This window comes from Symphodus melops (genome assembly GCF_947650265.1).
Source record: "Symphodus melops genome assembly, chromosome: 11".
NCBI classification, from domain to species: Eukaryota; Metazoa; Chordata; class Actinopteri; order Labriformes; family Labridae; genus Symphodus; species Symphodus melops.
The window spans coordinates 20,708,164-20,733,411 of record NC_136701.1 but is presented as its reverse complement, the minus strand read 5'-3'; the positions used below and the strand labels follow the sequence as shown (position 1 = coordinate 20,733,411).

General features: G+C 40.4%; 3 protein-coding genes across 4 annotated transcripts; 1 reads left to right on the top strand and 2 right to left on the bottom strand.

Moving 5' to 3' along the window:
- Window positions 1-3,531: 3,531 nt before the first annotated feature.
- Window positions 3,532-10,424, top strand: cdc23 (CDC23 (cell division cycle 23, yeast, homolog)). 2 transcript variants are annotated; one of them, XM_079356216.1, is made up of 16 exons: window positions 3,532-3,711; window positions 4,224-4,296; window positions 5,551-5,688; window positions 5,770-5,812; window positions 5,893-5,998; window positions 6,086-6,218; window positions 6,656-6,833; window positions 6,917-7,014; window positions 7,105-7,186; window positions 7,275-7,428; window positions 7,576-7,695; window positions 7,807-7,882; window positions 7,974-8,035; window positions 8,184-8,262; window positions 9,646-9,765; window positions 9,842-10,424. In XM_079356216.1, the coding sequence occupies exons 1-16, from the start codon at window positions 3,599-3,601 to the stop codon at window positions 9,992-9,994; spliced, it is 1,728 nt and encodes a 575-aa protein (XP_079212342.1). In that variant the 5' UTR covers window positions 3,532-3,598; the 3' UTR covers window positions 9,995-10,424. The 2 variants fall into 2 exon arrangements, with proteins under 2 accessions (XP_079212342.1, XP_079212343.1); XM_079356217.1 differs by lacking the exon at window positions 3,532-3,711 and adding an exon at window positions 3,783-3,989.
- Window positions 10,425-10,539: 115 nt separating this feature from the next.
- kif20a (kinesin family member 20A) lies at window positions 10,540-23,549 on the bottom strand. The gene is made up of 20 exons (XM_079356202.1): window positions 23,540-23,549; window positions 19,234-19,328; window positions 17,254-17,427; window positions 16,879-17,007; window positions 16,666-16,785; window positions 16,316-16,454; window positions 16,018-16,193; window positions 15,514-15,613; window positions 15,146-15,358; window positions 14,504-14,615; window positions 14,337-14,411; window positions 14,102-14,245; window positions 13,402-13,570; window positions 13,164-13,313; window positions 12,814-12,953; window positions 12,586-12,688; window positions 12,223-12,415; window positions 12,047-12,138; window positions 11,816-11,953; window positions 10,540-11,254 (listed from the first exon to the last, which is right to left on the bottom strand). The coding sequence occupies exons 3-20, from the start codon at window positions 17,419-17,421 to the stop codon at window positions 10,868-10,870; spliced, it is 2,748 nt and encodes a 915-aa protein (XP_079212328.1). The 5' UTR covers window positions 17,422-17,427; window positions 19,234-19,328; window positions 23,540-23,549; the 3' UTR covers window positions 10,540-10,867.
- Window positions 20,600-24,031, bottom strand: LOC306831220 (cationic amino acid transporter 2; the record flags this gene model as incomplete). The annotated part of the gene is made up of 11 exons (XM_079355178.1): window positions 20,600-20,739; window positions 20,834-20,942; window positions 21,159-21,325; window positions 21,418-21,551; window positions 21,908-22,010; window positions 22,098-22,234; window positions 22,374-22,596; window positions 22,673-22,806; window positions 22,986-23,142; window positions 23,342-23,497; window positions 23,662-24,031. The coding sequence occupies 11 exons, from the start codon at window positions 24,029-24,031 to the stop codon at window positions 20,600-20,602; spliced, it is 1,830 nt and encodes a 609-aa protein (XP_079211304.1).
- Between the last annotated feature and the right edge of the window lie 1,217 nt (window positions 24,032-25,248).

Below are 25,248 nucleotides of genomic sequence, written 5' to 3'. Positions count from 1 at the left end.
TCTGTCTCAGCAGCTCTGTCATACACTTCACTGCCCCATACCTGCAGGATTTGTGTGTATGTGTGGGACATTTAAGTGAAGAACTGGAGAGAAGGAGAGAAACAGAGATCAGAAATATCCAACTGTGGATGTGCAGAGGCATAAGAAACACAAATTAAATGGGGGAAAAAAATCTGAGTGAAAGGGATGGACTTTACAGTATATGTCCAGTCTCTGCACCTCTTTCTACCTGCTCAGTGAGCCATGTGTTCGGCCTTGTACACCACAGTGCTACTTGATTACTTTGTCAGTCTTCTTAAGTGACTTTTGCTCCGCAGAGAAAAAAAGGAGACATGTACGACAGAGGATGTCCAACACAGAGGAAGAAGAGCAGGGGGAGTGAGAGGATGCGCTGCATTTAAATGAAGGGAACTATTCTCCTGTCAAGGGAGTGAATAATGGAGCATCATCAGACACGTCAGGTTTTCTGACGAGCTGGATTTTATGTGCTGTATCGAATCAAACAAGCAGAACCTTTGGCATCATGTAACACGTCTAAGAAGGGGACCTGAACTCGCTCTGCTGTAAACTTCTCCTTAAGAACAGCTAAAGGACCAGAGCGAGTTAATTTCTTATAACAAACTCCCACATCAGTTCTTTGGGTGAACTTATAAAGAACTCATTATAAAATGAATTACTTACAAGTACATGATCGTAGATCTCTTCACGAAAAACAGATTATCAGAATGATGCTTATTTTTCTGTAATGAATTAATTTTAATGAATTGATCTTATAAAGTTTTAAAAGTTTATATAAAAAAGTGTGTTTACAGTAATACACCAGTTTGTTTTTTCCTTCTGCTGTCCTAAATGAATTCAGCTAGACAGTGCCACCCTTTGGTAAGATTTAAAAATGAGTACCTTTAAATAACCTTTGTACAACTTTTTGTTGAACAGTTGAAACTGGACAAAAAAACTAAAAGTTTTTGGAGAACATTTATAGAGCAGAGAACTTTATTTTTTATTTCTTTAATAGAGATTGAGCCTAGCTTTTATTTTAGGTCTTATTAAAGTTATTTGTTGTATGAAAAATATTATGCTTAAACAAAATACTATATTCAATGAGGAACCTGGTAAGATACTGAAGTTGCCTTTTCTTCTGGTGTAACCCGAGGAAAATGTTCTTGTTTTTAAACGTTCTCAATGTTTCCTGGAGGACTTATTTCATACATGAACAGAACAACAGCATTTTATGCTGTCACTGATTTTTTTATTTTTTGCTGAAACATTGCCAAGCTGCCATGCCAAAGTCTTTAAGTGAACAATCATTTATACAAATACAGAGCCCCAACTAGATTGAACATTAAAGATTATTGATCCTGCTTGACCCAGTTGGATTACTTTTAATTTAAGGTAACTGTATAAATCATCAACTAAGGGATACAGCATCACTAGTGCTTGGTGTCTTTGCACCCTGTGCAAAAAAACCAAACAAACAAACAACTGAGGCACTACTTGTCCTTTCTGAGCTTTCTCTGTGACCAAAGTGCATTAAGCAGTTGTCATTGAGTTGACTTTAGTTTCAGCTCGGGGTCTGAACACCTGTTTGACTGTTTCAAGAACCCGTGCTGCTCTAAGATTTATTGTTCCCATTACTAAGACACATTCCTACTGAGCCTTTGGAAGCTCTGTCTTTGGACTTTCTCACACTTACAACTTTTGAACTTAAGATAATCATTTGTCTGATTTATCTAAGTAAGTCGAATGTTAATTTTTGCACCTCTGCTATCTTATATGTATTAAATACCCATTAAGGGAAAAAAGTAAGAAACTGAGAATACAACACATAAAGAAGCTTTGTTTCCGTGCAGTGTAGTGTAAAAGCGGATGCATCTGAATTTGACGGTCAGATACATGATGAGCCATGTCAGCTGCCAGTGAAGCGACCACAGTGACAGGAGTAGGGCAGGCAATCAAAAAAGACACATTTCTGGCACAAGAAAAGGAAAAAAAAAATGCTATTGCTCTTTTGAATCTCACTCCTCAGCTCGACATTGATTTTAAAAAGGAACTTTTGTTTCTATGAAAGTAAATGCAAATAATATTGACAGAATAGGGGTTTGGCAGGACATGCAGGGACTGAACCTTTCTAAAGACCTAACGTCTGGAAATGTTTGAGCCAACATTGTGCATTCAACTACATTACCTACAAAATGCATTGTGATGACAGGAGCTGATGCAATTTTTTGGCAATGCTTTAAAACACGGTGAAATCTACCAGACGAGCAGGGGATATCTAAAAGAGTTATGTTAGGCCAGAAACGTTGTCATTTTATTTTTTTTATCTAAGGTAAGTTTTCCCTTCTGAAAGGTTGCACAAATGTTACTCTGTACAGTAGGTCAAATCCAAGCAAGGGCAACTTCACCCGATCCCTTACAGAGCCATGCAGACAAGTTCGGGTCAACTCAACAGCAAAGCTCAACAAAGAGAGGTCTAAAAATAGACCACGTGTTAGGTTTTTTGCAACTGTAAATAGTTGCAGGGACATTAAAGGGGTCACTAGCAAGACTTGGGAAACTCAGAAATCATGTTGTTACTGTGCAGCCATTAAAAAACAAACAGACAGTTTGTGCACAGAAAACTAAGAGCTGAGCGAGCCATAGGCTAGTTACAAAAAAGTCAAACGTCCACACGACAAAAATATGCATGAACTGGACTAGAGGCTGCAATATAAAGATTTGATTCAACAGTGAATCACATAGCCTATTGCTTTGTTCTTACTTCAGTTAGTCATTTTAACTCAGATATTTGGGTGTAACCTAAACATCCTGCTCCAGTACAGGGTTAAGCCCTGGACTAGTGGTGAGGATACAGCTCATATTTGAAGTTTTGAGTATAAAAAATTGTAAGCTCTGAGCTATCAGAACAATAAACCCCAAGTGAACAGAGATCTCTGCCAAAGGCATAATAGCAGAGTACAGATGATGTTGTGATGTCTTTATTCTGTGTGTATGCTTACAGGTCATGAATACAAAGCAGCACTGCTGTTTGATTTTCAAATTGGAAAATGGATCAAAAACATAGCCTCATGTAATGGTGTGCATACAAAGTAATTGTATTTTAACAAATGTATAGGTCCATAATATTTCAAATGCATCAGTTCATTGCTCTTCTGAAGTTTATTTCAGTTAAATGTGTACAACAAAACAACACATTTTATTTATATATAAATACCCTCCTAGAAAAGTTGTTTCTGGTGACTATGATGACAAAGCTGATAACTCTTAGAGGATGAGGATAATCCACAATTATTCTTTTACAAACATTGGGAATTGTATTAATTTCATTGTACAAAATTAGCTGGTAGATATAAGCTCTTTCCATTGAAGCTTAAAATGACCTCACACTTTTTTTTTATTTAGGCTTTAACAGGTATGGCTGCAAGTGCATTTTCCTCCTAAAATATTTTCTGATTTTATCACGACTGTGTCCAAAATGACTCCACTCACAGTGCAGTGCACAGTGACGTGAGGGAAGAGAAGTGACGTCATTTAAAGCGGGCGGGACTACCGCTTTGTAACGACTGTATTCACCAATAGCAGACTTGCTTGATAAAATATGAAAATGGCGGCTCTCTGTGCTGAGTTTGGGGACCTGGCACAAATTAAGAAACAGCTAATATCTGTGATATCGCTTTGTAAAGAAAGAGGACTTTTACACAGCGCGAAGTGGTGAGATTTTATCGTCTTCGTCTTTGCATAAACTGTCCAGATTTTCTGCCTTGTTGCCATAGTAACCAGGGGGTTACGTTTGTTACCAGTCTGTTAGCAAGCTGCGTTAGCTGTGCTGTTGACAAGTCTCATTATATGACAACAATAGCTGATTAAAACAAGTTACTGTAATTAGGTGTGTGATTATTACCTCGTATTTCACACAGAAAGTGAACTGCAGCGCAGGACTAATCTCTGTGGGCTGCGACGATGTACTGTATGCTGTCGTTTCTCTTTATGTAGGTCCTACTTGATGTAATAAACAGTAAAGTTACCGACACTGTTTTTAGGTTACATGCATACTTACGAGGCTTAATTCACATTATTTATTTAAGTTAGTATTTAAAAAAAAATATTATTTGATTTCTGTACTTACCCCCATGGTGAAACTCGAAGTGCCTTATTCCTGAGACTGACTCAAAGGTGTCCACAGGTATTATATCACTGTGTATCACTCTGTCTTTCTCTTTCAGGGCCTCTGAATTGGCCTTCTCGCTGGACCCTCTTCCCAAGGACAAGTTGCCTACCTCACCTCCTTTTACAGAGGTTTGTATGCTGCCAGGCCCGAAGCCCTTCTGTGCCTATTAGTTGTCTTAATTTTCTTCCAGTTCCACTAATAATTAGCTGTAGAGTTCAGTTAGGTAGATGTCATACTGTTTAGTCGTGTATGTATACAACAGATTCTGTTCTAGTCCGTTTCAGCCCTTTGTTGTAATGAAGTTCAGTGGGATGAACAGAATAAAATATTCAATCTGGATTCCTTTAATATAAAGAAAATTCCATTTTCCCTCTGACCCACACCAAGGCCTTGTTCACACTGCACCTCCAAATGTGATTTTTAAAAAGCCACATGAGATCAGATTTTTCCAAATCTGATTCAAACCACATACGGAGGTGGTTTCTAATGTGATTCAAATCTAATTCCTACCAATCCGACTTAATCGGAAACGTCTTTGTCACTTCAGTTTGTCTTCTGTGTCACTGTCAATGCAACACCATCGAAAAATAACTATGATGTAGATCTGGCAGGCCGAAAGTTCAATTAAAAAAACTTGGTTTGTCCCCGGGGGGCAATTCAAGGGCTCACGGAGCAGTAAATGAATGACAGTGTAGCTCTACAAAAAAAAAAATTAACCAAAGATACAGAGTCAACTGAAGTTTCAAGTTAACTTTGGTCAGTGAAAGAAAACGGCAAGAATCAAGACAAACCCAAGTGACCCCCATCCCGTTAGCTCCCCTCCAGCACGTTACAAAAATGTAGTATCATCAATTCCAAATGCAGAGCAAAATGGTCTGGTAGCTGGAGAGGTGCCAGACCACTCCTTGAGCACTGCCGAGGTTCCCTTGAGAAAGGCACCAAACGTCCACAGGCTCAGGGGGCGCCTCCAGTGAGGGCTGCCGCTGCACTCTGACATCTCTCCAGTAATTCATCTCCCCAGGTCCTACTTGTGCATATGTGTGATGCAGGTCTGCGTGTGTGAAAAGCACGTCTCTACTATAACAGAGTGTGAAGCTGAATTTCCCCCTCGGGAATAAATACAGTATATGGGGGGGAAAAAATCCATAATCTTTACTTTGTCAGTGATTTTATTCAAGAGTCTCCCTCTGTCAGGAAGGCAAGGGTAATACTGCCCCCTGCTGGAGATTTTGTATGTTGACATTTAAGTTAGAGTCAAAAACACTGTTACTACATCATAAAATGTATTGGTGATTTTTTAATGATATCTTCAGTGATAAAGTTAACAAAATGGTATTGATGACTGTTCTTTGCCACGGTTGTTCGGTGTGTTTTTGTTACAGGAGGATGCACAAGACCTGGATGCACTCACTCTGGCTAAATCGTACTTTGACCTGAAAGAGTATGACCGTGCCGCTTACTTTCTGAAAGGTTGCTGCAGTCAGAAGGCTTATTTCCTCTATATGTACTCTCGCTATCTGGTAAGTTTCTTTACACATCCAGCATGTGCAGACTGCTTTTAGTTCAGTGTGCTTATTGAAAGATTCTGTTTTTCTCCTCAGTCAGGGGAGAAGAAGAAGGATGATGAAACTGTGGACAGCCTGGGTGAGTCATTTTCTTATTCATGCAAAATTGAAAGAAATGTATCTATCAAATAACGCTGTATTATCTCTGCGTGGTTCCAGGTCCCCTTGAGAAGGGTCAGGTGCGAAATGAAGCCTTGCGAGAACTGAGGGTGGAGCTCAGTAAGAAGCATATCGCAGGAGAGTTGGATGGGTTCACCTTGTACCTGTAAGATTTAATCCTCATGAAAGTAAACACTGTCCATAGATTTAGCAGAGTTGTACTCATGAACTATCTATGTGTGTGTTTGAACAGGTATGGAGTGGTGCTACGAAAGCTGGATCTACTGAAGGAGGCGGTGGAGGTGTTTGTTGAGGCCATCCATGCACTCCCACTTCACTGGGGAGCCTGGCTGGAGCTGAGTAACCTCGTCACCAACATTGAAATGGTAACACAAATAAACTGCACTGGGAAATGAACCGAACTCTTCTACATCAGAACTCATATATATTCACATATGTTCTCATTCTGTATCTGACCTTGTGTGGAGATCGGCTAACACCTAGAAAACATGGCCATTCTTCCAGGTTAAGATGTTCATTCACCATAAAAGAAACGGCACACTCATTATTAATTGACACGCTGTAAAAGTCGGTAAACTTGAAACTGCACAAAATCCTCTCCTCGTTGAGATAAGATCGAGCAAGTCTCATTTTAAAGGTACAGGTCATTAAAAAAAAAAAAAACATCAAACATTGCACGGCAGGTGAAACTTTATATTCTGAACAAACACAAATCAAAGCTTTCTTATGTCAATCAGTGAAAAAAGCTCAATCTCAGGTTATAATGTAACCTTAGTATTAATCCCACCTGTCTTCTCCTCAGCTCAAGTCGTTGTCTCTGCCTGACTGCTGGATTAAAGACTTCTTCATGGCCCACATGTACACCGAGCTGCAGATGATCAAAGAAGCGTTACAGAAATATCAGAACCTCATGGAGGCCGGCTTTTCAAAGAGCACCTACATCATCTCGCAGATAGCTGTCGCCTATCACAACATTAGAGGTTCGTCTTCCATCTGTTTCATGCAGTGACCTTTTGGTCTGTTTCAGGGACACGTCATATTGAAGTGTCTCTCTTTATCACAGATATCGACCAAGCTTTGGCTTTGTTCAACGAGCTGAGGGAGCAGGATCCATTTCGCATCGACAACATGGACACATTCTCCAACTTGCTCTACGTCAAAGTGAGTTCACTATTGTTGCCTCGTGTAGATCAGATTGATTTTCTTTCTTTTGTCCTGTGATCTTTAACACTAAAAACGTTGTCAACACAGAGCATGAAGCCAGAGTTGAGCTACTTGGCCCACAACCTGGTGGAGATCGACAAGTACAGAGTAGAGACGTGCTGCGTCATTGGTGAGTGTTTGCCAGCCTGGTGATTATGAAGATGATCGATTGTATTTTTGTTCACTGTGTTTTTTGTCTTAATGTGTCTCTTCTGCAGGTAACTACTACAGTTTGCGCTCTCAGCATGAGAAAGCAGCGTTGTACTTTCAGCGGGCCCTCAAACTGAACCCTCGCTGCCTCGGGGCCTGGACCCTCATGGGCCACGAATACATGGAAATGAAAAACACGTCAGCTGCCATCCAGGCCTACAGGTCAGACTCAACGTGAAGAAGAGAATTCAGTTAATTAGATGGACATCTATTTGTCAGTTTGTTACGATGATTAATGCCAACCTTTCACAGCGGCATGGGAGATTTCTTCCAGGTTTTTAAATGCTTTGTTTACTTCTTTTCTTTTAGGCATGCCATAGAAGTAAACAAGCGAGACTACAGAGCCTGGTACGGCCTGGGACAGACATATGAGATCCTGAAGATGCCATTTTACTGTTTGTATTATTACCGAAAGGCTCATCAGCTCAGGTACGGAGAACAAAAAAGGCTTCTCGAAATCTGGAAGATAATCCAAAGAATAAATGTGATTTTTAAAAAAGTCAGTGATCGTGATGATGTTTTTTTTTTTTTTTTTTTTAGGCCTAATGACTCTCGCATGTTGGTTGCACTTGGTGAAAGCTACGAAAAGCTGTCGCAGCAGTTGGAAGCCAAGAAGGTACACATGTCACAACTGTCAGAGATGTCTGCTTTGTGTTGTAAATGTTGTGTTTTTGTCATCTGTGTGATGATCTGACTGTGCTGTGTAGTGTTACTGGAGGGCTTACTCTGTCGGGGACGTGGAGAAGATGGCTCTGCTCAAACTGGCAAAGTAAGAGTCTATTTCAAATCCAGGAAAACATAACGACAAAAATGTAGATGACATCAGAATGATGGTGTTAGATTGTGATTAAAATAAATACATGTGTTTGTTCTGTGTATTTTAACATGTTTAATGTAAAGTGTGACTCCTCCGGCAGGCTCCATGAGCAGCTGAATGAGTACGATGATGCTGCCCAGTGTTACATGCTTTACATCCAGGACATTTTCTCTTGTGGGGTAAGTTGATCAAATGATCTGAATCAGGCCTTAAAAATATAATAAAAATAAAACCAATTTAAGTGTGATCAATTCACAACAATGAATCTGTATTCATACTGTAACTTACAGCTTCTATATAACCAAGGCAAGGTATTCACGCCCCTGTAACATTGTGCCTACAGTGTAATTATCAGTGTGTTATTGTGGGACCAAGGTGTCCCACCACTGAGCCCACTTCAGAGGTAGTAATTGAGGCACTACAGGGGTGAAGACGCGATCAAACAGGGCTGTGTGTGAAGCTCCCACTGTTACTTTACACATTATGCCTCTCGTGACGCCGCGGTGAAAAATCACACACTGTGACGCAAATATGACGCTGTCACAGTGAACCTTAAAAACAGAATGAAGGTCTTAAAGAAGAAAAAAAAAAAAAAAAAGGTGGGTATCTGTCGTTCTTCATGTTTCTCTTGAATTGCAGAAAATATAAAAGCATCTTTTACTCCACCCACCCAAACTGTCATCTATACATGTGAGGGTAACTAATAATCAGCTTGAGCTTCATGTGAATGCATCAAAAAGGTGTGAAAGCTTGAATTGACATCCAATAATTTCTCAAACATTTGTGATACATTGACACATTTTGTGATGTATTCTTACAAATGCTGTTGTAGCAAAAACAATGAAATTGCACTAAATTGTGCAGCCCTGATCTAAATACATCTTTAAATGTGTCCGTTTACTTATCGATGTGAGAAGAGTTTGTTTGGATGAGACCCCTCAATATAATCCAAGGAAAATGTGAATACTAATGATTATAATAAATCAGAGTCCTGACATCCAGTCTGTCGACACATATGGATGAGTGTGGGACAGACTTCGTTGGCCAGCATCACTCGTGCTCTCATGGCTCAGTGGGAACACATCCACGCTGCAGCATGGATCCCAAACCTCATTGAAAGTCTTCATAGAGCACGGGTAGTAACCCAGCACAGTTTAGCAGATGGCTGTTCCGTCATGAGCCCGGGTCTGCTGAAGATTTCTGCCTGTTAAAAGGACATTTTTTTTCTTGCCACGCTATGACGGATTAAGCTGGGCTCTTGTAATCTAGCCATAAGTAAGGTCCTTTACCTGCTTTTTGTAAACATAACAATGAGCATGGTCCTGTTACCTGCTCTTTTGTTAATGTTAACAGACAAACAGTAAGGTCCTTTACCTGCTTTTTGTAGTGTCTCGAGATAACACCCGTTATGAATTGACGCTATACAAATAAAGATTGATTGATTGTGATGTGTTAGCTAGCTTTTTAATGTAGCTTGGTTTAAAATAACATGTGAAAAAAGAACATTGGATATATTGGTAACATGTTTTAGATCTATTCTTAATGAAACTCTGTCATCAAAGGAACAACTGGAGCATGCAGAGGTGAGCACAGCCCTGCGGTACCTGGGTCAGTATTATTTCAAGAACAAGCTCTACGATGAGGCTTCTCTCTGCGCCCAACGCTGCTGTGACTACAACGACGTAAGTGCCTCTGAGCACCGTTGTCTCGTGTGTGTGTGTAGTCGTAACACACTAACTGGCGTCACTCTGTCCTCAGGCACGTGAAGAGGGGAAGGCTCTGCTGAGACAGATATCACTGGTCAGAGATCAGATCGAGACTCCATCGGCAGATCTGTTTGCTCCGCTCTCAAACAACAACACACCCGTCAGGAGGGTTTCTCCACTGAACCTTATCTCCTTTACACCCTGACACCCGACCTTCCCTTAGCTGGCTTCAAAATGGACAATGTGTGTGTAACATGACACTGTTGGTGTTTGTGTTGGCAGGAGTTGTTTTTCAGAGAATTGTTAATGACATTAAAATTGTGTTTTTTTTTGTAAAGTTTGCCATCATTTTGTTTAATACTTCAACTGAATGCTAACAACTGCAAGTCAGATTTATACACTGCAGTAAACCTTATGCAATGTCTTTGAACACATTTTCAAGTACTTTTATATTTTACAGTTGACCTGTAACTGTAATAGGTCAAAAGGTACACGTCAACTGAAAAAGGCACCTTCAACTATTTACATATACACACGTGGAGGAGAGACAACACAAACGCATCATGTTTGACCTGCCTTCATCTAAACTGTTTATATGTAAATAGTATTTAAATAAAAGCGTGCCTATAACATAAGGGCTGTGAGCTTTGGGTTTAATGTTGTATAATACATGACACCACTAAAGAGATCATTAACATTTACAGTGTAAAAATGTGATTTATTTTATCCTCTGATACTAAAGACAACTCATTGTTTTTACAGATTTTATTGTAAGGAACATAAAAATAGTTACAGTGAAGGGATTGGAAGGACATGCAGACAAGGTTAATTACACACACACACAGTAACTGTTAACTGCTAAGCAGTTCAAAGCAACTTTCTCACTAGCATACTGCAACCCCAAGTAAAGCATAAATGTGTAACTGGCATGAACATATCTGTATTTGGCTCGACAACACTGAGCTAACTACTGCAAAACGTAAAAATGTACAAAAAATATAAAATACGATAAAGTTTGAGCGAATATAAACTTCTTTTTGCATAATATAAAAAACCCCACTATCTAGCTTTGGAGAGCTCAGTACTTCCCCCTGAGACTGCGAGGAGCGAGGAGAGGACTGGGAGGGGGAGAAGGCTGGCGGGAACGCAGGATCTGTGAGTAAGGAGTATCCGCTCCTTGACATGCTCGTGTGTTGTACTGGCGTGTCGGAGTACGTGTCGGGGTGCGTGTCGGGAACAGAGACTGGAAAAAGGGACGTTTTTGCGGAGGTCGGTTCTCTGTGTCACTCGGTGCGGCAGCCACACAGCCTCTCTTCTTACAGAAACCTGCAGAGGTGGAGGGGACAGAACCAGAGGAGGGCAGCTGGGGCGGGAGAGTCTGTGTCTGTGCCAGGGTCTCTGCTTTCCGCCTTAAATCGGCTTTGACGAGCGTCAGGCCGTTCTGGAGCTCCAACAGGATCTGGTCCTGAGAAGAAGTCAGTTAACAAGGTTAGATAAGACCAAGGAAGGGGGGGGGGGGTGGAGGTTGAAGGTGAGGGAGGTTGAGAGAAACGTAAGTCAAGGAAAATGAAATGCATAATCATGCTAATGCACAGCAGACCTGGTGCAGATGTTAGAAACCCAGATTCAGTTTAATAGCTGGCTGTGCGTTAAGATTGTTAGTGAAGAGATCAGAAGGAGAGAAAGAGAAAGGACCACATTTGAGATTTTCAACAACTTAAAACTGCTTTGGTAGCTTTTTTTTCTCTCTCCAGGAATTAAAGAAATTAAATTAGAAAAAAAGATCTTTTGATTAAAAAGTCTAACTCAAGTAATTCTGGGAAAAAATAATTAACATTTTAATTTAAATTGACATCTGCTAAATGTAATCATCCACGAACAAAGAAATAATCAGAATTTGAGATTACTGCTAAATTAGTGAACTTTGTAATGACAAACTTTTGATTATTTGTGGTGTATTCTATAACATTTGTCTTTGCTGAACTAAACAACATAAATTAAGTACTATAGACATCTGTGGTCCTACCTGTTTGGCTAGTTTCTCATCTGCAGCTGTTAAAGCCTGCCGCAGCTTCTCTCCTCCTGTGTTACGACAGCAGGCTCGTTCGCCAGACTGCAGGTCCAAACCGAGTCTCTGCAGGTCCGAACGCAGCTGCCGCAGGTTCTGTAGGAACAAAAAAAAAAAAAGACTCAATCTTTTTGAGGAAAAAAACCAGAAAGACAGTAATAAATGAGATATAATACAGCAGTAACTGACCCGTTGTCCTTCCTCCAGCTTTCGATCAGCAGAAGAGGTGAGGGTGCCTGCTGAACCGGGAACTTCCAGCTGCATCTTCAGCTTCGTCAGGTCTGCCCAGACAAAAGAAGGAGATCATCTGTTAAAATCACTTCATCGAAAAAATATGATCAGGTAGTTGTTATGTTGTGACTTACCTTGTGTCTTAGAGAGCAGTTCCGCACGACACTGGTTGAGCTCATCCTGAAGTCTGCCGACTGCAGGATGAGTATTGAGGCGCTGAGAACGCCGAGGGCCCTCAGAGTCTTCCTGCGGCCCCGACATGGGGACTGACTCAGTTTGCTTCTTTTTAAGGGCGGCAGATAAATCTTCAATCTCCTGATCTCGCTCCTAAAAATAGGACCACAGAATATGTTCGCACATTATAAACAGAAATCTAACAAATACAGATACATCCTGGACATTCACAGTAGTTTGGGTAAAGTTTCCATCAGATTGATGTTTAAGTTTTACAGATTGTGTATGTAAACACACCACATTAGAACAGACTCAGCCCTCACCTTCAGCTCCTGGCTGTAGAATTTCTTCAAATGTTTTTGAATGTTTGATATCTTGTCTTCGTATCTCTCTTCAATCAGAGCTCTCTCCGTCTCCAAGGTCTCACTGTACATCAAAGGGATTTCACAACTTAAAATCTGCTCTTAAGTTTAAGTAACAACTACACATTTAAACTCGTTTCTTTCACCAAAAAAAAAAAAAAAAAAAAAAGGATCTTAAAGGAAACAAACCTGAAGTCGTTCTGCATCCCAGTGATCACCTCCATCATCTCAGACACCACCTGCTCTCTCACGTTTGCCTCAAGAGCCTCCTTCTCCTCCCGCTGGCGCTGAACCTCTTTCTTCAGGACATCGATGGCCTGCAGGAGAGCCTAGATAAAAAAAAAAAACACAAACAGCTGTGAGGAACAGTTTGACAACAGGCTGTTTAAGGTGGAAACAGCAGGGCCTGAATGTCCTGAAATCATCTAGACAATATCAAATGTGTAAAAAAAGGATTATAAGAGCGACATCTCTGGGATGTTTACGGTCATCAGTACATATTTTATTCTCACATACTGTACCGGGGCAAAGAACGTTACCTCAGTATTAAACATGGTGATATCTCCCTCTTCATCACTCTCATCCTCTTCCTCTTCCATCACCGTGCTGTCATTACCGTGTGCTGACGGCTCACGCAGCAGGGACAGGATGTAGGCCACTCTGGTCTTTGTGGATGGACCGTGGACCAGCTAGAATAACAAGAGGTATTTTTATTCAGTCTTTGTCACTCACTAAAATCGCTGACATCAGAAGTTCAGTACACGCGTGTTATGTTACCTGAGTAGCAATGGCTGAGAATTTGAGGGCCTGGAGGGTCTCGTCATAGACGGAGGCACATGGATTGATGTTGACCACCATGCTGGAGGTTCCTCGGCCACAGAAGAAGCCCTGCAGGACCCGAGTCAGCTTACTGTCCCTGAAGGGCACCACTTGAGGGGGTCGGGACCTGTGACAGGTACACAAACAAGTCTCTAAATATCCATCCACATTATGTTATAATAAGTCATGACGTATGCAAAGCACGTGAAATGTGCTATATAAACTTAAAGACTAAGCATACTATACATAAGATTATTGTAATCATCACAATTTATGATTATGTGTGATCATAGCATCATCAGCTGTGTCTCTTTATTATTTAGCCATATTCAGGAGTTTTCCGGAAAGGTTTGGAGGAGCTACTCAACCCAACTTTATGTGGGTTGAGTTTAATCTACCAGTCACCTTGTAAAATTTGACTAGAAGTCAGGCCATCAATGTGTCAACACAGGAGGTCATATTTAGGAAACAAGCTAACGGTGAGGTTTGATGTTTACCGTATGTAATGAGACCAACACTGTGACCTTTTATGTGCCAGGTGTCCCTAACTCCCATCTGATTGGGAAACACTCCTACTGTGATGGACAGGTTTAAATAAAACATGCAGGAGTGAGGAGGAGGCAGTGAAAAGGGCTTGTGTCAATGGTTAAAGTCATACTTGTTGTTCTGGTTGTGCCTCAGAGCGGCGATGCAGCGTCCTAGCGTTAAGAGAGACGTGTTGATGTTGTTGGCCTCCTTCATCCTCTCACCATTCCGCTGCTCTTTACAGCGCTCAGACCCGGCGAGATCACACACAGTCAGTCTAAAGAGGACACAACCCGGGTTTATCACTTTTGCAACATCAGAATCAGAAACCTGTAAAATCTTTTTGGGTATCAATGGGTTAAACTTACTCGCTGGTGTGCATCGCCATGTTTGAATCCACCTCTTGGCGAACGTGCACGACCCGAATGGAGAAAATGCTGTGGCTGTGTAGGAGATAAATGCATCATCAGTTATGTCATGAACCTGGAGGAATAAATCAAAATGAAGTTTTGAGAGACACTGCATTGGCTCGTACCTGCGGCTGGAGTTGTGGTTGATGTGAGTGCTAGCAAAGCTCTGGTTACGATGTCCGGCCCTCAGAATCCTCCAAGCTTCCTCTGCACTGCGTACCTGGATCCAGGTGAGGTCTGAAAGAACAAAGGGAATAAAAATGATGCTCTTGTAGGGTTGTCATGATACAAGAATTTCAAACTTTTACGGCATTTCAGTCAAAATCCAACGTTGTTGGTACCTGTTTGGATACCACAGCAACAAAAATATACTGTAACATTTTTCTTGTGCAACTTGGACAGTGTCACTGTCACCTCCTCTGCTCTCTGGCTGTTTGTTAGAGACATAAATTTAACTTTTGCATCTTTATCAGATCCCCTTAAGATTTGCAAAATGTCCCTCTGCCCTCTCTCTTACTCTCGAAGTCGCCTGGGGTAAAAAATATGAAGGTCGACAAAAAAATAAATAAATAATAATTTTTAAAAAAGGTTGATACTCTAACATACCATGGATCCTTCAAATAATAGAGATTGTATCTTTGTATTTAAAAAAACAAGGTGTGTTCCAAACGAATTGAAGTAGAGAACACTTGGCAACCTTTCACCCTCATTTTGAAAAAAGCAACAGTGTAATATTTGAAGTTCTTGTAGCAGTGAACAAAGGTCACCTTTCACGTAGGGGTTGCCCAGCTTGTCGTCACTGAGGCGCAGGGTGACCCTTTTTCTAAGCTGCAGGGAGGGCGAATTATCCAGCAGGTCATACAGGAACTCATTGTAGATTTCATAGAAGGACACCCAGATAGAAAACTGCACCCCGTCCTCCAGATCATCACCTCCACTGTGTGAGAGGCTGTCAGGCTCCAGACACACACTGCCAGAGTCTGCAAAGAGAGAGGGTTGATCATAAATGCACCAGGGAGGGATGTGATCGGCATTAGTCAAGAGAGAAGGGAAAAACAGAGATCATAAAAAAAGTCATTTGGATATCCAAAATGTAAACGCTGTTTTCAAACAACACCCATCATGCCCCTCTCACCTTCAAGCTGGGTGGCAAAGTTAGATGTAGAGGAGAGTCCTCCGACACCGCTGTCCCAGATTGTAGTGGTTCCACCTCGATGAGGGTTTAGACTCTCATCCTGTAACAAACACAATGAACACATTAGCTCACGTTTAAACGATATTTATATTAATAAGATCAGAAAGATTTATGAGAAGAACCCGGACTTGTAAAACGGACACAGCTTTTTCATTTCTGAAAAGTCCCATAAATGAGCTGGAAGTTTGTTTGCGAGGCCGTAGCTTGCTTGGATAAAGATTCATAAATGGAGAAAAACTCTGAACTAATTTAACTGTAACTTGAATGACACTTCACTAGATGAACTCGAATGCACTGGCATGGGGAAACAACTTATACAAAATCCCATTTTGCTATAACAGATATAAACAAAATGTACATCACTGACGGCTGGGACACTATGGGAAGGCAAAAACAAGCATTTTTCACGTCATGTGAGTCTTAATGAAGGTTTTTTCATTTTACCTCTTTGAGCAGAGAGTTTCTGCGGATTTCCTCCGCCCTGACCTCTCTGGGGTCGAGCTGCCTCACATCCTGAGACATGACAGGCTTCAGGTCCATGGCACCGTAGAGACGTCCCTGCAGTTTCCTGAACAGGGACGCTAAAGCCCGAGGCAGCAGGCCAGCCTGTCGACCACTGCCTGCAGGTCAAAGGTTGACATTTTTTTTTAAATTGTACGTCAGCATCATCTTGCAAAGCTGCACGTAACAAAGACACACGTGCTGTGTGTTCATTTGTTTTAAAGGAACAGTGAAAACATACCTTGAACAGTGTAAGTCTTTCCAGAGTTGGTGACACCGTAAGTGTAGAGGAGTCGGTTTTCTCCTTGAAGCACGTCTTTCACCATCTTCTTCATCGTGCTTTCATAAAACTGCTGCTGTGTCGTCTCTGGGCCAAAGATCTGAGGAAACGGGGGATTATCAATCATTAGTATGTGGCCTCTTTTCAGAGTCCAAAAATAAACAGGATGCATCACCTCAGCGTCCACATTTATTATTAGGTCATTGGATCAATTAGCCTCCATCTACCACATATAAAATCATCTAAACAACAATATGGTTTAACCTTGGCCTTTAACTATGCACAACAAACGTAGAAGTGTGACCTCCTACCTTCGAGAAACTGAACTTGTGCATGCTCTGGGTGATGCCCTTCTCTGCAGTCCTCATGTTCTGAGATTCTTTCGGAGCTTTAAGCAGCATGGTCTCTTCATCTTGGACAGCCACACAACCCTAAAAGGAGAGTCGATGTCGTGAGCACACGGCACAGAAGCACTAAAAAGGCACACAGCTAACCAAACAACCACAGGAGAATTCGTGTCTAACCTGCTCTTCCCCCTTGTCTCGCTCCGCCTCAGACAGTGGACGGATTCGCAGAAAAACATTCACCCTGTCTGTGCTCCCAGAGCCATCACAGCTTCCTTGTCTCCCTGCTGCAGGTTTCACTGCGAGTTTCTAGAGGAACATTTAAAAAAAACACAAGGATCTCAAAACATGAGCCAATAATCTGTCCAACAGGCTAATACACATGAAAGAAGGCAGCAAGTCATCTTTTAGACTTTAACATTCGAGAAAACTTTATTCAATATAGGAAATACATTCAACATTTTAAAAGCTACACTAATGGTAAAAACAGCCTCATTTGTTTTGGAAAAAGACTCCAAACAGTGCTCAGTGCAACAGAAGAACCTCGCCTCTTACCGGTTCTGAAATGGATGGTCGAGTATCGAGGCCGGGCGAGATCACAGAGATCTCTGGTAGACGTGGTCTGGTCTTGCCTCCCAGCTCGGCAGCCGTGGACTCAAACACGGCCATTTCATCATCTTCATCATAAGGGCATCCACACGGGGAGGACAGAGACAGTGCCATGCTGACCTGTTACCATGACACAAATCCAGATGAGTCTATCAAGTCCTAGGTAGTAGAAACCAAATATATGTGTACGTACGCTCTGGTGTACGATTATCAACTATTGCAAGGAACTCCTTCAAACTGTCTAAACTGCACAAATTAAAATATTTTGTGATTTGGTTTGACCAGTGATACGTTTGTTTTCAAGCTCTTTCCAATCCAAGAATAACAGATTGTGTGAAAAAGTTTACTTTTTTTTTTGGCTGCCTTGATTTCAAAACCTGGAAACGACTGACGAAGCCACCTTGTAGTGTTCCTTTACTTGTACACTCTGGGTAAAGATAAATTATTTAATAAGTACACGTTAGAGATTAAAAGGGCCCATCGGGGGGCGCCGGTGGCCTGGTGAGCACGACCCATGTTTGGAGGATGGTGTTCTGGAGTCCAACCTGTGGCTTCTTTTCCCCACTTTCCAACTTTATGTTTTTTATCTCCACATTAAAGAAAGCCCGCAAATACATCTTAAGAAAAGGACACATTTTGGTATTTCGTCCAAAGTTTGAGCATGTAATACAGCCATCACTGAAGGTGCAAATCTGTGACATCATGTGACCTCAGGCAGAAACTCAACGTTTCAAAAGGATTCGTTTAAATGAGGTGTGTCACTAGACAAGGTGAGAAAACACAGAAACTGGATGATCTCTTTACAGGCAAACTACAATTCATTTTCAGAGCTATCAAATGTCCGAATACGTTTGGTATTGGTGCTGAATAGTTTTAACACTGAAATAAAAAAGATGCTTCTGACTGGACTGGGCTTCACTGGTTTAAAACCAGGCAAGCAGAAGAGATACTTAGGAGACAGTCCTGAGATAAACTTGATTACAGCCAAGGTTTAAGAGGAGCAACAAACTATACATTTCCCTCTACAAATAACTTTAAACATTTAACCTCACTGTGTTGGGACAGCTTAATCTGTGTTACTGAGACCCATACTACTGTTGTTTATGTCAAGGATTGCAATGAATTACACTTGTTCTCATCAAACTACCAACATTAGCCCTTACATCTCAGCCACCGTTAGTGACACATACCAGTCCAGGGTGTGTAAGAATAAGCAGATTCAAAGTTAAACCAGACTCCCTGACTGTCCAGGCCACACCTCCTGCAGTCGTTGATCTTTTAACATGGGTGGGAGCTTAATAAGTAAACATTATTATAAATGTAGATATGGACTACAAAAACGTATTTAAAATACTTTACTAGTAACCTTTAACCTCTCTTTGTCTCCTGACACTCAGGTCAGCAGCCACTAACATTTAAAGAACATTATCGTTATACCCATTTAGGACATTTTGTTTGTATTAAATCTTTTACTATTATTTAAATTGAAGTAAACGTCACATTTATATAAATGTACTTGTTATTTTAAGTCTATGTTGGACATTGTTTACAGGAAACAATGGGAGCCTTACACAGTCACTAGCTCTGTAAGGCTGCAGCATCCAGCTGTATGAAATGTATCACAGGCTGACAAAGTTCATTGTCGTTCATATGAGCACACTTAAACTCAAATACAAGTACAATATATATAATTGAACAATATATACTGTATTCTTTTTACTTTACACCTAACACCACCGTATGGTCTTTTATTTGCTCCTGGTTTAAAGTAGCAACACTACCATATTCTTTGCATTTGTAGAAGCAGGAGAAAAGCTTAAAATATGTTTCAGACATTTAAAACATCCTTGTGGATATTAGCAGGTTATCTCTGCTGCTGTTGTTGTGAAGCACTGAGGTATCCACGAGGTTAATCATTTGACTTACCTAGAATATCGTTTCCTAGTTGCCCAATGTCTGTAAATCCAAACGTTTTTCACCAACACTCGAGTATTTCACTCCAAACCTTAAAATGGAGCTGCCTACAAACTACCTGCACTAACGAGCTGTACCTGACATGGCTGAAATAATCAAACGACTCGAAACGAGACTGCTGCGACTGTTTTTCCTTTTTGAACAATGCGGTTCTAAGCGGAGCGACTCGCCGATTGGTTAAAGATAGTGACGTAGCGCTCAAATGTAAACTCCTTGATTGGCTGGATTTTGTTCAGTCTTGTGCGCCTGTAAACGCCGTCCCCTTAAACAACGGCGCTTTACAGAAGTTCCATTTGTGTTGCTTATTTTTTACAGTCTCTGCTTTTAGCATAGACATACATAACATACGTTTATTATGGCCTATGTGGTTGAGCATAAAGATTAGAAGAGATTTAAACAAATAAGTATTAACCATTTTAATAAGTATCTAAAAAAACAAGTTTAGAGAGAAAGATAGAAAGAAAGTCATATGTGCTCAGGTGGGTTTCCAACAAAGTCATAATATTTTGTATGTACAGAGATGAGGCAGAAAGTAGATACATGCTTATCCAAAATGATACTGTTGTGTTTATTTCACTTTGTCCACACATTATAAATGTTTTTTTTTAATTACAAAAATACATAATACAGAGTTCAATGACACGATCAGGGTTTTGGTGCAGTAGAGAAATTATGGGGACTTTAAAAATAATTCCTTGCATCTCGCCGTATCATGTTATAATTGAAATATTTAACAGCTTAAAGGGATACTTCACCCATTTACATGAAGCTGTGTATCATTAGAAACATGGTAGTAGTGTTGAATGGTCATGAATACAGCCCTCATTTTGCCCTGAGACGAGAAAAAGGTGTTTTTCTTTGCTTGAAAGTTTTCTTCATGTGATGCAAAAAGCGTCATATTGCATCACTGGGCTGGATTCACGCCCATTCAACACTACTACCATGTTTCGAATGATACAAAGCTTCATGCAAATGGGTGAAGTATCCCTTTAACTGCATACAAAACATTTATTGTGAGTTACATGATAATTGAGTTAATTTTTACCACGGTAATCTCTCTAATAGAATGTATTGTTTGTGCAACACATTGATTTGTTACTGTAAGAAGACCTGTACAGTATACATTTTAACACCTTTTTTACAAAGACTTCACTGCTCCATAAGTTGTAGCACTTTTCTTTTAAACGTTGTGTTCTTCCTTGTTTAACTTATACAATATAACTTCTGATATATCAGTGTCTGTAGCCGATACAGTTAAATCCCACTACAATATTATAAACAAACACAAGTGACCACTCTGAGGTTGTTTCTAAAATGTCTAACCATTCAAATCTTGTCCAGGTTCAAAGCTTTCCTCTGTGATAGTCATGCTGTGAATGCTGACTCGATTGTGTGAATTTTGAAGCCTTTGTTTCTGCACGCTGTGGTGAAGACCGTAACAGAAGTAGATGATTAAACCTGTTTAAAGAAGATTTATGTTACACATGCTCATACTTATCTTGTTTGATTGAAATTTAAATTATTTATTCTCAAAGGCCATTTTTTTACATACCTACTGCCATCCACACAGCATAGCGGATCCATGTGTCTGATCCAAGTTGAACCATTAGATAAACATTGACAAAAGTGCTGAAAATAGGAAGCGACGGAACAAAAGGAACCTGTACGAGAGCAGAAATGTTAAAACAAATATGTGAGAAAAATACTCTGCTCTTCTTGTGTATACATTTAAAGTGGTAAAATTATGCTGGTTGATATTTTTCATTGCGAGTAATTTCGTTAATGTATAAATCACTCTGCATGTCTGTAATGGTGGTTAAAATGAAATATCAAAACATCATTTAATGCTCCCAGATAGATGGATAGCTGTGGCGTACCATGAAAGCAGCCTTGGCTGTACTCTGAGGTTGTCTCCAGATGATCAGAGTAGTGATGGCCAGCATCAGAGTAAATATACACACACACAGTAAACTCCACCAATGGAGGGCCTGCAGGGAGTCAACTGACCTCGATATGACAAGGCTTAGAACCACAGCTAAAAAGACTGAAGAGAACAATGTAAATTAAAAGATTATTAACAATCTAAATAATAATGCTGTATATTAGTAACAGGTGCATTTTTAAATGAGGACTTACTCATAAAAACACTTAAAACAGACACGTTTCTTGAGGTCCTTGAGGTGTTTTGAGATGGAGGACATAAAAGTCCGGTTACTGTGAAGGGCTCTGTTTTGCTTAAACTTGAATCCTCACTGAGATCTGGTTGATACCTGTAACAAGAAGGATTTATAAATAAATGGACCAAAGAATTGGCTTAACATCACATGCACATCTATATAAATTGTGTATAATGAAATAACTGAATCTGGCTGAAGGTATATTGTTTCATTGTACATTTTATTGTTTTTCAACCCTTAAAGTAAGACTTATGCTAAACTTTTTGAGCTGAGTTACTTCAACTAATATTTCTCTTTTTTCATTGTTTTGTCTTCAGGTAATATTCAGCTCTGCAGAAACCACTGACCAAACCAATATCCCTACTAAAGATGCGCTTCTTACCCCACTCATAAATATTCGTCATAACACTAACTGTTTCATTATTGAGCACACTCATGAATCCTCTTACCTCAATATGAGAATACATACAGCAACTAGAGTGTAAGCAAAGAGGGTTCCTATTGACATCATGTCAACCAGAGCCTTCAGGTCAAACAACAACGCCATGATAGCTGAAAAAACACAAATAACATTCAAATTCCTTCATCAGCTTAGGGATAAGTTTATCCTGTGGATCTGATTAGAATTGGCTGATTCACCTGCAACAACCCCTGATGCCAAAGTAGCTATGACCGGACTTTGCCTGTCACTCATTTTACTGAGAGGTTTGAAGAGAAGTCCGTCCCTGGCCATGGCAAAGAGAACACGTGGCATCGGGAACATTGACCCGAGCAAACTGTAAGAAACAATTTAAACGAATCATCAATAATCAGTCATAAAATAAGGTTCAGGTGAATCCATGCAGAGGAAAGTCATGCTGCTTTGATTTGCAGAGGGGAGTTAGGTTTATAAATGGCACACTGTGCTTCCTTTACCTTGTTGACAGAGCACACAGGGATCCCACAGCCACCACATACTTTGCAGGGCCCCAGCCGATGTACGTAAAAGCCACAGGCAGTGGGCTGTGAACACTGAGCAAATAATACGGCATCAAAAGAGTCAGGGCAGCAGAGACGCCGAAGTAAGCCAAGAAGCAGATGAGGAGGGACGCCACAATCCCGAGCGGGATCGACTTCTGAGGGTTTTGAACCTCCTCTCCTACAAAACACATTTTGTTTAACTCACTCATATTGAATGCCGTGTCCTGCCAGATCCTCAGTGTGCATGTATATACCTGTCGTGGCAATGCAGTCAAAGCCAACAAATGCATAAAAGCAAGTGGCAGCTCCGGCTAATGTTCCTTCAAAGCCAAAAGGAAAAAATCCTCCACTGCCAAATGTGGTGGTCTGATTCAGTGAGGTGTGATTTCTGTAAAACCCCCACAAAAACACACATTTGATGCATTTACAACTAAAGCTTTGTAGTTTAATGTATATAGACTGAAAACATTGTTGTATGCACCCTAGTTATTCATAGTACATCAATTTGAGTATTGACCTTCTATGATACCTTTATTGATAAAGTATATAAAAAATGAGAGCCCTTACTCAAAACTGTCCAGGAGAAAATCTTCACTAAGGTACCAGTTATTGATGTCCCCTTTAATGACTCCAGAAAGGATCACAAACAGCAGCACCAGAATGTTCACAGCTGTGAAAATCTTATTAACTATTGCGGACTCTTTGACACCGAATGCAAGAACCCCTAGAAAAGAAACAGAAAATGCAAATCTGATTCAGAAGTGGAAATGATGGCTCATCGTTAGGAAAATTACATTTAATACATGGAAAGAATATTTTATAAATATGAGATAAAATATAGAATGCTTTTACCTTCAAATGTTTGAATTATAATAACAACTTTAATTTGGTAACAGGTCAGAGGGGTTCAGACTGAAACCTACCTGCCAGGAGCATTATCAGGCCAGCTGCAAAGAAGTCTGGGTAAGGAGCTAAGCCAGGTAAATCCATGGAAGCCTGTTTCCCAAGAGAGTTGGCAATGACATTTCCAATGAGATCATCAAAGGTCCCGCTCCATGCTCGGGCAACACTTGATGTCCCTTAAAAAAAAACAATGTTGACACATTTACAAAAAGGGCAACCCTAAAAACTCAAAGTCTGTCAGATTTGAGGCTCACTGGAAACATTGTGAAGACAAAGTTTAAGAGGATGGAAGTTATTTAGAGAGTACTTTAATATGTCATTAAACACCCCCTATATTTACCTATGACATAGGACAGCAGCAGGTTCCAGCCAGTGATAAAAGCCCATATCTCCCCCACAGTCACATAGCTGTAGAGATAAGCCGAGCCAGTCTTGGGAACCCGAGCTCCAAATTCAGCATAGCAAAGTCCCGCAAAGACTGAGGCCACTGCCGCTATCAGGAAGGCGATGATGATACTCGGCCCGGCTACAGTTCTGGCCACCTCTCCTGACAGCACATACACACCGGCCCCAAGCGTGCTGCCCACCCCAAGAGCCACCAGGTCCAGAGTGGTCAGGCATCGGCGAAAGTTTGACACCTCTCCTTCAGGCTCCAGAGGTTTTCGACGGGACAGACTCTGCAGGAGGAGCAGGATCTTTGCACCAGACATCCTGTCAATAAAGACATTTGCGTTCACCGGTTCGGATAAAAAGAAATTAAACTGAATACTGATACAACCATGCATTTAAAATGAAGGAAATCTAGACGAACAAAAAATATCTCAGTTGGCATTACTGATTATAGATTTAACAAAAATAACACATGAAACACGTACTTATTCATTTAAGTCAAACTGTAAGTCCTTAGCTGATGATCCCGATCATAGTATTAGTCATAGAAACTCATGCATTAGATTAATTTAACACTAATTTGCATTCTTTCATCAGTGTGATAAAGCAGAAATCTTGAGAGCAAGTTTAGCTAAACATCAATGATATAAAATATTTAAATGCTGCAAAAGTCAGAAACTGTTCAGTTTTTCACTCAGTGTGATACATATACACTGATAATAAATATAGTTACATTTGTCAGCAAAATATTTAAATATCAATGCTGTAAAATTCATATAATGCAGGTCGCCTTGAGCTTAGTTAGGTAGAAAATACCTTTTAATTCATTTTGAATGAGCTGGACACAGAAACAAGATCCTCTTTATAGATGGACAGTGATTTAACTGTACATGATGCACCAATGATTCCTCAATGACTAAATAAAGACATGATCATCTACTAGCAAACATTATGAAGACATAACTCTTCTAAGCTATTACATTGAGTTCACATTCAGTACATTGCATGCATCAATATAGGAGAGAAACCTCCTTACCTTTTCAGCTTCACGTAGCCTTGTGTGTGATTTTGATCCGAGCCGGACTACCTGTGAGGATAAATCCATTCACTTTGAACACTTCTCAGTGCAGCATTTTGGACACGCTACGTTACATTTCAAACATACGTGCCATTTCTGAAAAACACAGCGACAGGATGATTTGTGTGAGTATTTTTATGTGTTGCTGAAGATGTGATGGACCCCGTCGCAGTATGAGTATTAGGTTCTTGAGACTGTGCTTAGTGGGACATTTCACAATTTAAGTTCAATGTGATGCTGTCATGTTGTTTATATTACGCGATGATAACTAAATAAGTTGACACAAATGTAGGACTCTGCTGGTAGAGAGAGTAAGTATGAACAGGTGGGAAAGGAGCTTCATGTCGGACTTGAATCAGGGCCATCCGCTTGGTGGTCTAAAGCCTCCGTTCATAACCACTAGGCCATGTACGCCCCTGGAATTTTCTTTGAATCAAAGTATTTGTTGCTAGATTGCTT